At 39.8% G+C, this 15,560-nt stretch overlaps 1 protein-coding gene across 9 annotated transcripts in view; it reads right to left on the bottom strand.

The window, feature by feature from the left end:
* Nucleotides 1-15,560, bottom strand: part of SLC25A26 (solute carrier family 25 member 26) — an 80,271-nt gene that overhangs the window by 40,000 nt on the left and 24,711 nt on the right. Inside the window, exons 6-7 of one of the 9 annotated variants that reach the window (XM_015875197.2) lie at nucleotides 13,122-13,243; nucleotides 12,315-12,444 (exon numbers count right to left, since the gene is read on the bottom strand). The exons of the other annotated variants lie outside the window; for them this stretch is intronic. Coding sequence (XP_015730683.1) covers nucleotides 12,330-12,444; nucleotides 13,122-13,243 — 237 coding nt within the window. The 3' untranslated portion in view covers nucleotides 12,315-12,329. Of the gene's footprint in view, nucleotides 1-12,314; nucleotides 12,445-13,121; nucleotides 13,244-15,560 lie in introns of those variants that run through there. 9 annotated transcript variants of the gene reach the window in all.

Here is a 15,560-nt window from a genome sequence, read left to right as displayed (position 1 = left end):
GCATTAAAAAGTAATAAGTCTCTGAAGAGACAATCTTCTGAATGCTTTTCACAATAGATCTCAACTGCGGATCTATTCTTCAACAAATCAAGGAAAATTCTGATCATGTTTACAGATCCCCAGTTTTGTTTCAAAGCTTAGAGCAGCACATGCATGACCACGGTTTCTTGTTGAGCTGTCTCACAGGCTTACAGAAGGTCAGACCCCGCTACTGTAACAGAAAAACATTTCCACTAGCTGCAAGATCACAGCTCTCCTCCTTCAGGGCTGTATGTTTTCCACAGGAGTGTATGATTTTCCACAGAAGTCAAATGATTAAAGTATAAATTAAACCATTAAGTGATGAGATCTTCCAGAAAGTTCTAGGGCAAACCTCTCAAAGTCTGAGATTGTTTAGTCTGGAGAAAAAGAGGCTCAGGAAAGACCTTGTAGCTGTCTACTTCTGCCTGAAAGGAGGTTGTGTTGATGTGGGGGTTGGCTTCTTCTCTCATGTAATTAGCAATAGCGGCAGTTCCCTTGTGTCCAAGTTGCACCGGGACAGTTTCAGGTTGCATATTGTGAAAAATTTCTTCTCTGAAAGAGTGGTCATGTGCTGCAAGGGACTGCCCAGGGGATGATGGAGCCACCATCCCTGGAGGTGATCAAAAAATGTTTAGATGTTACACTCAGGGATATGGTTTAGTGAGGAAATACTGGTGGTAGCTGAACAGTTGGACTAGATGATCTCGGAGGTCTTTTCCAACCTCAATGATTTGATGATTCAAAGCCAGCTCTGATCAAATGGTTGTCTACTGGAAATCTTCACATAGAGGTCAATTCTGAAGACAAACAAGGAAGATGATAAAAATCTAAGCTATATAAGCTTTCTGGTCAGATAAACAGCATACACTTCTCATAAAAACACTGGATAACTTGTGACTTTACAAGCACGGCAACAACACAGAAAAGCAATAATGAAAATCTCAGACTGCAGCCTCCCACTGATGTTTCTGCCTGGCTCCTATTAATGGAGCACTACATAGTTGGATTGGTATTGAGGTATAAGGATAGCAAGTATTCCCCCTCAGAAAAAGGATCTGTAGTTTCAGACAGCTATGTATGCAAAACTTCATCTCATAATTATTAGGTGATTCCTGAAAAGGAAAACAAAGAAAGCCCTGCCAGGTTCCTATAACTGAGACTCCTGATACTTAGAATGGATGGCAGAAAAGGTAGAGGAAGGTGGTGGCTGTGAGGTCACAAGATTAACAGGCATGTAAGAAACAGAATAGTATCTATCAAGGTGATGATTATTGCAATCATTTCAAAACTGGGGAAAGAGACAGTGTCAGTATAAAGAACTCTAAGTATATACTAAACATTTTTGACCAAGCTTTTGGGGTTTCAGGAAAGCGTATCCACTGCTGTAGGAAGAACTACTCCTTTCCATTTCACTTGCAACATTGCTTAGCCACGGCCATAACACAATCCTTCTCTGTGAGGAAAAACCATATCTTAGAAGGAAAGAACATTATGGTGCAATCTAAATATCCATCAAAGCTCCACTTGTAACAGCAGGAACTTAGCACAGGGAGGCAGGTGGGGTTGCTAAGAATTTATGGGATGTCTGTAGACATATTAAATGTCATAAGTTCTTCAAAGCCCAGGTAACACTGAAATGGAGTTTACAGACACATCTGATCTAAAATATGCATGGTCTCAATCTGTACTCAATACCTTCTCATATTAAAACACATGCAGAAGATACCATCTGCTCTTTATAGGCACTGTTAATCAAAAGGTTTTTTGTGTCAGTGTAAGCACAGCCAGTAAAGGATATATTGGTTAAGAATCCTGCTAAAAAGTGAGCATTGCTAAATTCTGCTTTCTTTCATCCCAAGGTACTCTTGTTTGCTTGACCAGAAAGCTCATTCAAGCTTTATCTCCTGGACTGTACCCACATTTATGGTACTTCAGTTTTCAGAACCTGCAAAATGTTTTTGGTCCTTTCTTTACTGTTGAAGGACAACTTGTTAGGCAGCAAACTTCTTATAGCTACTGATGCTATGGAAAAATACAAGAAGAAGAGAAAGGGTACTAGTAATTTCCTGTTCACTCAACATGCTTCATCAAGTAAAGAAACCCAGGATATCTTCCATCTACATGCCTAGAAGCACTCTGATCTTGCAAACATCCCATTCAAGCACTTCATACTGAAGTTAACAGGAACCTGGAGAGCAGCGTAGCTGCTACACAGAAAAGGCTGACAGTTCTATTTTATCATGATTTTTTCTTCAATGTAATAAAATATTTCAAAACATGTTTGTACAGAAAAATCTTCCAGTTTCAGTAATGCGGGATATTCAGATGCGATTGAACAGAAAAGCTTTATGGTCACAAAATGCTATCCAATTTTACTGTCTCTGATCCAAACTGCAGCCTGGGTATCCACTTTCAAATAGAACTAAAGCACACTGGGAGCTTTACACTCTTCTGAACTGTTGTTAAGCTGCAATATAAATGTAATTACAGAAACACCTCTGACTGACTTAAATAGTAGCGCTTCCAGTCACAAATAACAGCACCAATGGCAGGAATAACATTGATAGGCCTATATAGAACCTGACAAGCAGTGCTAAAGCCTAAAACAAAAGGAGCAAGGACCAAACACAAGAAAAAAAGATTCCTAAGGCCATTCAAGCAATTATGACACTTAACTGCTATGGGTGCAATTATGAAAATAACACAACAACAGTAAAACTCCACTTCAGCAAATCTGTTCGATTTATAAGTCTGATTTACAACAGGCCATTACAACTCAATGCGTATACAACAGCATGCAATTCAATTATCTTTGCTTTAAGTTGCCTGATCCTTTTTTAATGTTCTATTTTTCCTTGCTATTTCAGGAATTTCAGTATAATAAACTATGGAATTCCGTTTGCTGAGAGAAAATTCCATAACTAAATCTCCAATTAAGTGGTCTTATATCTACCAGGAAAAGGAGAGAGTGGTAGCTCAGACCTGCATCATGATTTTGTTGCTAGCAGATCATCCATAACAATCACTGAAAGGACATCTGTGCTGATGAAGTATAAGGACATTCCGTACCAAAAAGTATTCTTCCTTTTTAACCCTGAGGGGCTGCAGGAGTTCCCATAATACATCTTCAATCTCTTAATTTCCACAGGTATTTGGACTGTAGCTCGTATATATTTTCAATGAATACCTGAGATGTGATAAATGACAGTATTTGGATATGACAGTAAAATTCAAAGCTTTTGTCAATTCTTAATACCATATTGTGCTGCTGGTTCAAATTTCATCATCATCGTTGGGTTTGGCCTTCCACTGGCTCCAACTACACAGTGCCTGGGTGGTAAGATTTTAACTGATCACTTGGATAATAGCACTTAATTGGTACTAAGGTTTCCACCTCCTCCAAATCCTCATAATCTGATTCCAACAAATTTAATTTATTTAAAACATTAATTTATTTCACTGACATACCAGTAAGCAACAAAACAAGATATAATAAATAACCTACCGAATGGCCAGGACATCTGACTATGGTTCATTTTTAGAAAAGCATATTTCTGCTGCTTGTAGTAATTCAGTATTACAAGTACTACACCATATTTAGATAGAACTGGATGAATGTGCTGGGAAGTCTGCATGTGTGCACTCACTCAGACTTCCCTAAAGAAAACAGAACCATCCAAAATAACGAGGGCAGGAGGGGAACAACAAATGAAAGAAAAGCAAACAAAGTCACCGCAAACCTGTGTAAATAAATGGCAAAGCTGCTTAAATTCCAAGGACTGCTGGTTTGTGGTGCTGGATTACAGAGTAAAGCAGGAGCCTGAGAGATTTTGCCCATGTTCTACCCTCCAAGGAACCTTGTTGGTTAAAAAATGACTGGAAGCAGAAAGATCCAGTGATCAGGAATTACTGTGCAACTACCAAAGCTGAAGTGCTCTTTAACATACATCCCCTCTCTAGATAAACCATTTGATGTGCCCTTTTCCAAACTCAGGGCAGCACCTGAGTCAAAAAATGGGATTATGGGCTGTTTAAGATTTGTTTGGAGTCCTTAGTCCTGCCAAGGAGATGGGGAAATGTGCGAGACTGGCAGGCCAGCAGACATCTGAGGAACAGCTGCTGAGAACTTCAGAAGTTCCAGGAACCTTAAAGTTGATTAAAAATAGAAACAATTTAATCAAGGTCACATTTGTCCTCAGAGAGGAAAAAGGAATTATCTATATATACAATACAGTAAAAGTAGTCTCCATGTTAGCATCTCACAGGAAAAAATGAGTATTTCAAGCAGTCGAAGGCCATACCGCTTCAAGATGAACATTTCATGGTGGACTGAGAGATCAAACGTTAACCTCAATAATTCACTCCATGAATTAGTACATTTCTATAGCATCACCACAGCTAAGCGTGACAACAGGAGCCAGGGCTCCGCACGTCACTGCATGCTAAAAACACACAGGGAAACACCATTTAGAAGGAAAGAAACAGGGGGAAAGCTCTAAAAATACCTCCCTAATATCAACCTGTTGCACACAACTTTAGAAGGTTGGTAGCTGATGAGTCACTTAAGGGGTCCATAGATACAGGCACAGTCTTGGCACCAGACTTCCAGGTGGCAACAGTATTAACCCTTCTCCAGTGCACCTCTAAGACAAAACACTGGATTTCGCATATTCACAGAGTTTTCTCAACATACAGCAAAATTAAAAAAATAACCTCTGAACATTGAAAGCAATCTCCTTCCTGCAGCCACACTACACACCTTGCTGAGTAAGGGAAGAGCAGAATGGCAGCCCTGAGCGTGCATCCATACCTCAACTCCATGCATTTCCAAAAGCACACAGGACAGGGTTTGTGTTAAGGAGGTGGCAACAAATTCATATCAGATACTTGAGCTGGTTTCCTCCTAGCAATACTACCCAAGCTCTACTCATTGCTACTATTTCTCTATGTTAACTAAAGACACGGGGCAGCTTAAAGAACGCAAATCTGGTGATGGGAATACTTCTCTTAAAACACAAAGGACACATTTTGAAATCATATATGGAAAAGTTTAAGAGCTCAATCAGTATTTGAACACTTCAGCAGCCTTATTTGTTTCTGGAAGTTCTAAACTCCTTCCTCTCTGTTAGCGGTGGCTCTGAATGTCTGTTAGCTTTGGGGAAGGCATGAAGATGAAATCACAGCTGAGAATACGCGTTCTTTTTAGGTCACCTGGTAATACACAGGATCCCTGTGGCCTGAATAACTTAATTCCTAAACTGCTGATGCAGGTGCTTAGGACTGTCAAGAAAACCATGCTTTCATTCCCTTCTTCATGCTCCCTTATGCTGATGTGAATTAAGAAAAGGGGTTACTTTGTCAAATCACAGATATCTGCATGCTGAGCTGAGAGCCATCACACACGGTGGTCTGGAAATCTCTAAAAGGACACAAAACTAAATGTAAGTTTGACAGCACTGGAAAAGGAAAGGTAATTTTAGTCACTTTCAGCACAAAACACCAATAGGCAGACTGAATTTTCCTAGTGCTGGCCACAATAAATACATCTCAGGGCACAAGAGGTGATGGAGCAAAGGAACAGGGAGGTATTCTCAAGTAATTCCAAGAGCTTTGTTTGCATCCAATGGCTTAAGAAATTTGTTCATCTTTCCCTGTAGGATGCATTTGTAATGCTGTACCATTGCTGGGGTCAGTCAGAGGTTAAGATGCTGGACTGCACAATGTATGTTAACCTGTCTCATGGATCTGTGCAACATATTGACTCATGTTAAAGTAAAAAGATTAAAGTAAAAAGATTTGCTGCATCTTGCCTTTCAACATCTTGAACATGCAGCATCTCAAGCAGAATTCCCTCTGTTTACCAATCTCAAACATCTATTTCTAAGTATTTCTTCCTTACTCAAATTCTTGCTGCTTTTCTCTCATTTTCTCTCCCACATATCAGGAACATCTAGGCAGGGTAAGCGTGCTCTCAGGCACCATGTGCACAAGCCACTGAAGTTCATCAGCTTCTCAGATAGCACAAATTACACAGCTTTAATCAAGTGCCCTCCTAAAATCCTGAATCAACATCAGCCAGCATGAAACGGGTTCTAAAAATACAAGAATGAAAGGAAATATATCACAGCTCTTTCGCTGGATTGGGCTTGAAACTTCACCATAGAATCTAGTTTGCTTCTCAGACCCTTTTTGTTTCCACGGTTATTAGAGGTACGCACCCCTTGCTTTTTAAAAGCAACTTGTATTTTACATAGTCACATCAGTCTGAGAGATGTGGATTGTAAAAAGCACAGTGAGAAGACAAAATTACATCCAAAAAATCACACAGACAGCGCTCATCCAGGAAGACACTGATCTCTCTATGGTGTATGATGGATACCATAATATCAAGGAAGGGAATGCTGTAGCAGGTCTGTAGAAGCATCAGAAGCTTTATTCTTCTTCCAGTCAATGACAGTTGAGGCCAGCAGTGCCTAATCTGCCACACAGATTCCTATGCTTAGTTTCTAATTTTATTCTTGCAGTAACCACATGTTCTGTAAATAACTGCTAGTACCACCACGTGTTCAGAATAAGCATCTCCTAACTATGTAAAATTCAACATGAAGAGTATAAACACATACCCAGACTTTAAACAAATGTAGAAAAAAAAATAAAATAAAGAGCCTTGGTGAAACCAGTACTGAATTCCTACTGATTACCTTGACATCAAGTGTGAGCACACAAACAACATGACCATTTCAGAGGACCAAAAAGGCTAAATAGGAAAACTAAATAACTAAAAAAAATGCATAATATAACCTGGGGGGACACAAATTTGATTGAAATATTATAGATGTTTGGAAGAGGAATAACATTCACTAGAATATAACAAACCTCAGAAGCTTCAGATACTAACCTACAGAACAAGTACTGCCTGATTTAATCCCACAAGCTTCATCCCCTTGCTCTCTTCTGCTATTTTCCTTTTTGTGATAGCTCCAGCCAGGCCTTTCTCTTGTATCACACTACCTACAGACCTCAGGGTTCTTTGGACGTGCAGAGCTTTCCTTTTTTCCCCACAACATGGAAACGCTGCCAACACAGCAGGACGGAGATGAAGTTGTCCTGAAGCTGCCAAGAATCTTCATGGTGAGACATCTTCCTGAAACGTGTTCTCTGCCCACAGCTTTGTCAGCTCTTCTCCTGGTCATTACCTTTCAGATCATGAACTGCAGATTTCAAAGGACTTTGCAACAAAGGTGAGGGATTGCCAAACAGGCACTCTGAGTAGCCCCCTGCCACATGACTATAACTGATACATACTTAAGCTTTTGTGGGGATCTGTGCAGTAGGATGCCTTGCAAGGGAAGATATAGAAATAAATAAGGGCATTTGGGAGGAGAAACCTGAAGGGAAACATAAATAGGGAATAAATAGGAAGGATCATTAATTTTCCCAAAAATAAATTTAAGTTGCCCCTCAGAAATCAATTACTGGTGCAAGAAATCTCTGAGCCAGCTGCATCCATTTAAGAAGACTAACGTAAAAGTTTGGGATTTGTAGTAACTACTTGTACAGTCATTTTTGTTGGAGGTGCTTGTAGTAACAAGGACTCACTCGAAGAGAGAGTGAACGTTTGCCTTTTAATAGCTGCCAGATGCAAGTCTGAAACTCAGCAGGGCACTTTTCCTACTCCCGACTTCCCTGAGGATTTTCCATCTGGCCCCAAGGAGAGACAAGATACTGGATAGAACATGGGTCTGATCCTGTCAGGCAAGTCTGACTTTCCTCCTTGGGTGTTCTCATCTGCTGCCCATGAAAATAAATGCTCCACCGAGAGAGAGGTATCTGGCATCTCATCAAGGGACTATAAACAGAAAAGGGATGGGGCTCCTCAGAAACAAGGCTTGTCTTTCTGCTCAGTTTCAAGCTTATGGGGAGGGAGGGGGATGCAGTGAATTTTCACAGGGTACAAATTTGTAGTTTAAGATTCGTATAGGACAAGAGCTTGATTTAAGTAGACCCCAAAGCACAATGAAAACAACTCTTTATTGTTTGTGTAGAATTCGGGTAATCACACAGCTAACTGCAGCAGAAAAAGAAATCCACTGCACTCCAGCTGAATGCTGAACTTTTCTAAGCAAAACAGTGGGAGCTAAATTAGAGGCAATGGAGTTACCCAGCTGGAAAGCTGCTGGTAAAACACCAAGTATCGATAATTCCCACATTCCATTGTTACCAAGAAATCATACAGCCCTTTCACAGCTGACTGATAAGCCCAGAAGCGGTGCATTTAACTAACCACTGAAAGGCAGGGCTGCTTATTGAACCAAGTCAGCACCTGTGTATATCTTTAGAGAGCAACAAAGAGCCTGGCTGGTTGTCTCCAACTACTGTCTATCTATGGCATACTGTGCTGAAAGCATTGCAGAGTCGAGAACTGGGGAGCAGCTGCAACATGCAAGCTACAGGAGGGAATGGAGTCACGACATAGGTAACTGAATGGTGCACTGAAAATAAACCTTCATTTCACTTTTCTTCTTTTTCTTAATGTTACTGCAAGAGTAAAAGGAAGACACCAATTGCCACCAGACTGTAAAGGAGCTGCAATACAGGAGGTGGTTGCTTTTCATTTCATAAAGCATCTGTTGATCTGGTCTGGAACACAGATTAAGGCAGAGAAACGTTTGCTGCTTCTCTCAAAACATGAAGGAAAGAGCTGTCTTTGAGAGCTTTCTCTATGAAATCTCAAAACATGAATAGCCATATTAATGTGATTCAGGACTATAACTAGAAGCGAGGTCTATATCTAAAAGCAGAAGTCATGAATGCGTTTGAAGTATTTTAAGCAAGGCACTGAACTGCAGTTGTTATTTACAGATCAAAGAAGCTCCAGCAGTGTCCTGAAACAATCTAAGTGAGAAATGCCAAAATCTGATTTCATCCATGTCCATATGTTGCTTTGAACTCGTAATTCACAGAATTGGTCACTATATTGAACTAATTATCAAGCTTAACGCTTGCCAGTTCTGATGGCTGTGCTCCTTTATAGAAGAGTCAGGTTTGAAGGGAAGCAGAGTGATATATTGGAAGAAGAACAGCCTTTATTGAAATCTGGGGAGGAAAAGCAACGAACATACCATAAATAAATAAATAAATAAATAAATGCTCCTCCCATCCTAATCCAAAGTTCATTTAGCTTTCTAAGTGATTGCTGAGACACAGATTAGCAGAACAAATACAGCTTGGATTTACCGTTGCACATAAAAATAAAACGGTTCATTCCTTCTCTCTTGCAGAGAAAGTTTTGTTTAACAGTTAAATGGAAGAAATCTATATTATCTAAAATCTAATTAGGGTACATGGAAGTAAAATTAAAACAAGAATTTCACACCACGGCACAATATGTTTAAATTAAATTACTAATAATGGACAAAAAAACCCCAAACCACTAAGAACATGTTTCTTCTGGAGACAGGAATGTACCAGCAAAGTGTGTTCTGATACCAACAATAACTTTTAGAAGTGAGTTTTTTTGCCAATTAGTTACAGTGTTCTGAAACATCCACAAATACTGGTTTGCCAAAGAAATGATTTCAGGAATCACACAGCTTAGGGTATAATTAAAAAGCAATCTATAGGAAATAGGTTATTACCAGTATTTAGCAGCTAATTTGTTAGTTAATGCCTTAACAAAGCTCTCCTTTGATTGCAGCAGGGGGAAGAAAACACAACTTCAAGAGGATTATTTGCTATTAAGACTTGTATTCAATTATTGGGAAGGCTGATGTGCTCCTTTCAGGAGGCCTGCAATTACAATTGCAGAGCAGCCTCCAAGAAAGCTTGGATGGATTCAGCCTGTGCTGCAGCCAGCTTTTCCCACATGCAGGATGCAAACTGAGCCTCTGATTTTCAAGGACAATTTGCAAAGTACTCTCACTAATAAGCAAATGAACAAAGGTGCACGCTGAATGTTTCTCAGCACCTTCTTTTTATTATCACTTACATCAGTGTTCCCCCTCCACCTTCCCTATATTCTTTAATGTTAACTCTGAAGAAGCAGTTATGCAGCTTCTGGAGTCTCTGGACATCCTTTTTCATCAGGATAATATGACATTTCCTTTGCTTTTCCCTCCAACAAAAATGACAACATGAAGGATAAATATGGTACTGATAGAACTTGATAAAAATAAGGCCACCTTACCGGAACTAAACACAACTGTAATCTACAAACATACCCACTGCACTGAACCAACTACAATGGAAGCTGACCAGCACTCGCTACCACCTACCACCATAGTACCACCATAGCTCCTAGCATGGCTGATCAGGGCGAGGTTTTAGAACAGCATGCTAACCCCAGAGCAAAATTCAGCCACAGAAAATGCAATCCACAGACCACCAGGTAACAAGAAGACATGCTTTTCCTGCCAGTATTACCTCTCCAAACTCCATTATACCACATTCCTAGTGCAAAGACTTCCCTATAGCAAAAGCTGCAAATAAAAATAACTGTAAAAGTATAATCAAATCTGAGCAATAATTTCTATGTAAAAGTTGGTTTGGGGAGCTGTAACCCAGTCGACACACTCTCCGGAAGCCTTCAGCTGCACAGCAAAGCAGAGAAGCCCATTAATCATAGTTATCAAGATTGTCTACCCTGACTTTTATGCAGTTAGGGGAAATGTGCTATTCTACTTCAGCAACAAGGAGCAAGGCTAAAACAAACTGACCTAACTGCATGGGTCATTTCCAGAAATAGAAAGTATACAAGCAGCACAGCTGCACAGGCCAGAAGGCAAAATGCTGAGAGAGTTTGAGAAAAAGGAGGAAAAATATCCACCCCAAACTTGTGAGGTATGTAGCCAGTGGCAAAACTATAGTGGGCCAAATTTTGCTTTAATTGGCATTTGGTACATTAAATTTAGGAAGACAAGATTGAGTTAAGTGCTTCATTTAATAAGACTCCTGAAATACTTTCTTGCACTTCAGGATTTTGTATCAGCAATAGCAAAAATAGAGGAGATAACCTCCCACACAGTTATGAGCTTATTACTTATTCAGATACATGTGAATACTTCTTTATCAGCTCTTCCCTTTTAAAGCTTAAGAGACAGTATGATGTCAAATGCAAACACAGAGTACAACACACTGGCTGTTACTCCCTCAGAACACAGAGATACTACCCTAGGTTATATTTCTCTTTCCTTTTTTTGTTTGAGAGAGCACTCACAGGCCTACATTTACTCATGACAGAAATTCACTCGCATCACCAGCAATCTTCAGCATGAGAAGATTGAAGCCTGGGACAGCCAGATTTGGCAGTGACCTGACAGTTGCTGTATCTGCAGTGTGAAGCCAAAACAATCAGGCCAAGATCTACTTTATTGTAGCCAGGCCTGCTGCTGGCTTTGAAAAGCAAGAATACAGTTTTCACTTACTCAACTTGCATAAAAAGAAAATTTGCAGAGCTTATAATTTATTAGCTTCTATAAAATTAACAGAAAAATAAAAGCAAGATAAGAGCCTGGTTTAATAATGCTATTTCCATTTGTAGTATACGCAGTGGGTCTGCTTTGCCTACATTTCTATAAAAATAATGAAAGTCATGCTACCATCTGTCCCTCCCGTTCCATCCCCCACAAGCACTTCCAGCTACATATGAAGTGACTGCATGCTCTCCCATTACAACTCCAGTTCTCCAGTCCATGCAAACAATCCTCTCTTCTAGCAGGGTGACCACAGCCAAGCTGCTCTTCAAAATCAGAGATCCCTGAATGGAAGCATCCCATCCACAACACTGAACTAAACTCGCACGTAAGATGGGTCCTTACATCTCTCAAGTCCCACCAACACATGCCATTCTCCTCTTGTGCATCTGCACAATTCTAACTAGCCACTCAGTAACAAAATTAACAAACACTAAATCAAAGTCCAACCAAATAAATAAAAAGTCCCTAATTTGCACTGCTATAGAGGATGCTATCCATCCTTAAAAAGGATTTGGTTTTCCAGTGGGATTCTCAAATTAAGATACACATCATATGGAGATTATCTCAAAGATGACAGAGCTTACACTCCCCTCTTTATAACCACATTGGCCTTATTTCATAGGGCAGGAATACAGGGGAGGAATGCTACAGACCTCAGGATCCTATACAATTCATCACCTAATCAAAGTTAAAATTGCTTCCAAACTACATCTCACTTCTTTTACTAGCACGAGTTAGTCCCAGGAAATTCAAGGGGACTGCTCCCCCCAGTCAAAGAAAATGAATAGCATTACTAATTTTACCTTTTCTTTGCAACCTGGTTGAGAGGCAGGTTTAAAGCAAAGCCAGTTCCAGGATCCTCAGACCATCCCAAGCTTGGATCCCTTGCAGCAAGAACTGCCGCAAACACAGGTGCTGTGTGCCCTCTAGTGTACAGCTGCTTGTAGCGCTGAAGTCAACAGGCCCAGAAAGGAACAGAAGAAAGGTCACTGTGCTCCGGTTTTATTTATTTTAAATAGAAGCCAAAGTTCCCATGCCCAAAATTAACTTCTTTGCCATCAGCCAGACAAAATGTTTATTATAAAGACTGACTGCTTGCGCACTCTCAAGATTTCCCTTCAAAAAAAAGCTGTTTGCTGTATTCAGTTAGCTAAACCCAGCTAAACTTGGCCCTTGATATGCTCTGTAGCTAAGTATGACTTTCAGCATTTATGTTTTTCAGGAGTCACCTGTCCTACACTCACAAGACTGAAATCAAGACCAGTTTCCTTCCAGACAACAAGCTGGTCTCTGTGTTAACTACCGCAAAGAATTATCCTTGTAGCCAGTTGACCCAAACAGCTCTCCAGCCAGTATTCCCCAACATTATCTGGACTGTGATAAACTACATAAGCTCTGTTGCAGATCCTTTTTTATAAGCTCCCTCTTTTTTTCTCCCCCACCTTCACCTCTAATACTCGTGTTTTTGTTTTAACTTCCCAGTTTTGTGCTTCTCAGCGTAACATGTATACATACATGTTACATACACATCATGTAACAGCAGAGCAAGTATACAAATACACATGTGCATACACATATTACACATACGTGTATATATACATATAGTTATAAAATCTAGCAACGCACCAGGTTTTGGTGGAATTGTTTGTGGTTAAATGAAGCATGGTTTCAGCAGCAGCAGCACAGATCTTCATCTCCTTTCTCTTTATACTTGCTTTAGCTACATCGCTCCAATTCTGTTGCTGTACCTACAGATGAGAAATCATTATCTCTGTTGCCTTTGATAATTCTGCAAGGAAATTTCTCACTATGAAAGTTTTTTGTGTGTGGTTTTTTTTTGTCTAATTCAGGCAAGAATTTCACCCTTGAAAGCCAGCACCATATTGCTAAACTGCTTCTTGTTCCAGACCAATCCTATGTGCCTACATGACTATTTGCCTCACAGAGTACAAGACCCTTTACAAGGTACTATTAAAAACAATATCATATTTTACATGTATATGCACGCACGTCTTTGTACAGATTTTATATAAACAGATATACCACACACACTCCTATCTTTTTTTATGCTTAGATAACAACCTGCTTCAGTACAGACAAACACAAATTGCTTCACCCACAAATGAAATGCGGTCTTCACCAGATAGAGCCTGGCAACTCTTCAGCCATCTGCAGGATTGCAGCACAACTTGGTAAAACAGGAAATCTTGTTTCTCACTGCAAACTGCAGAAAGAACTGAGACAGACAAAATACAGTTGCCCATAGTGGAATGGAGCTGTAGAATCAAAATCAACCACTCGGCCAAAAATGCCACATGTTTTTGTTTGGTTCTTTCTTTTTGCCTTTAAGCAGTCACAAGTCTACAGAAGTAGGCACAGCTACCCAACCCTACCAGATATGACATGACTCCAGTGTCATATTATCAGGCTATAATAACTGAAGATAGAGTTATTCTTTTAATACACTTAATTTGCCTTGGAAAGCTTCAGTGTTCAGCAACACTACCAGATAGCATTCTCTTTTTAATACTTCTTCCAGTCAGTTCTATTTGCTACCTAACTACTTTTACCTCTTTAAGCCTTTTCTCCTCTTTTTTCTTTTTATACTATGAGGAATCTTCTGTTGCCTGTCCTCCCTCCTGCTACAGTCCCCCATTCATGTCAGGGAAAGGGTTTCTTTCCATGTGTTCTCCTTCATAAGGGATTTGTAACCACCTCCCAATCCTTTATCACTGATGACTTTATTAAGGTGAGGAAATAAAGCAGGGAAATTCATATTAACATTCTCCCCTACAGATAGCGTGTGGACTGTGTTCTTCAAACCAGTGCCAAACGTAAGAAAAAAAAGCATTACCAATTAAAAAAAATAAAAATACAGTTCTTAAGATTCCTTAAGAACCAATGAATAAATGACAACAATAAAAAACTTACAGCATGAAGAAAATCAGAACAAATTTTGGTGTTCTCTCAAACTTTTCTTGCTGACCACATCACTTCTAAGCCATAAAATGCATTTGTGCATCATGAATGCTGCAGAAAAAGTTGTTTGCAAAAAAGCTTCAGTAAGCCGCCTTGAGAAGGCTTGGAAACAGAGCCTCCATTTCAAGCATGAAGTAAAATATGCTTCCTGCAAGACTCCACTTGCATACACTTTAATTTGAAAAGAATCTGTATTATCAAATCACATAAGCCATTTTTAGTGCACGTAGTTTTCAGAAACGTTTTGTCTGTTCGTAGACCCCACACGGAAGGCTGTAAGTTTCCAAATGCACTCCAAAGATATGAAAGTCTTTGTCTGAAGATGATCACTGATGTCTGAGAGACCCTACAGTTGTAAGCAATATTAGTAAATCAATGGCAGCAAGGTTGGCTGCACTCGGCCTTAGAAGAAGTGAATACGGGTGTTGCAACTAGCCTGAGGAAAAGAGGGCATCCAAGGGGAAAAATCCCAGATCGCTGCATATAGCTGACAAACAAACAACTCTCTCCCCTATACCTTACAATACGGAATTTACTCTCCATCTCTGCCCATCCTGGCAAGTTTATTTTATCTTTAAGGCAAGTCACATAACCTAGTTCTCAAAACTAGTAAATCACAAAAAGCGGGTTTATTTTGCAATCTGCATAAGTATTTTATAAGTATCTTTTTAGATTTCCATTTTCATTTCCAAATACTGCTCTTGCACGTATTGGGAGAAAGTAATGAATATGTAGAACAGCCCACAAAAGTAGGAGAACTGCTTCATCTTTACTTTCACTGGGGCTCCAGGTCATGAGCCCTTACACCAGAGCATGGAACTGTCTCCTGCTCTTACACACAATAATCCCTTTCAATCCTCCTTTACCTTCCAAAATGACAACTCTTTGAATACAGCTATCTAGAAAGATACAAGTGTTCTACTAGGTATGTGATACAACTCTAGTGATATACTCTGCAAAACAAAAACCAGAGAGATAAAGAGCTGAAGGGAAGCAGAGGGTTTTGGTTTTTGCTTCCCCCCCCCCAACTCTCCTCCTATTAATCACCTCACATAACTTATGCATGGTTTCCCACAAGGTAAGGAC

The sequence above is a fragment of the Coturnix japonica genome, chromosome 12 (assembly GCF_001577835.2).
Source record: "Coturnix japonica isolate 7356 chromosome 12, Coturnix japonica 2.1, whole genome shotgun sequence".
Taxonomy (NCBI): Eukaryota; Metazoa; Chordata; class Aves; order Galliformes; family Phasianidae; genus Coturnix; species Coturnix japonica.
Note: the sequence above shows the minus strand (reverse complement) of the source record. Positions and strands in the feature narration are given on the sequence as shown.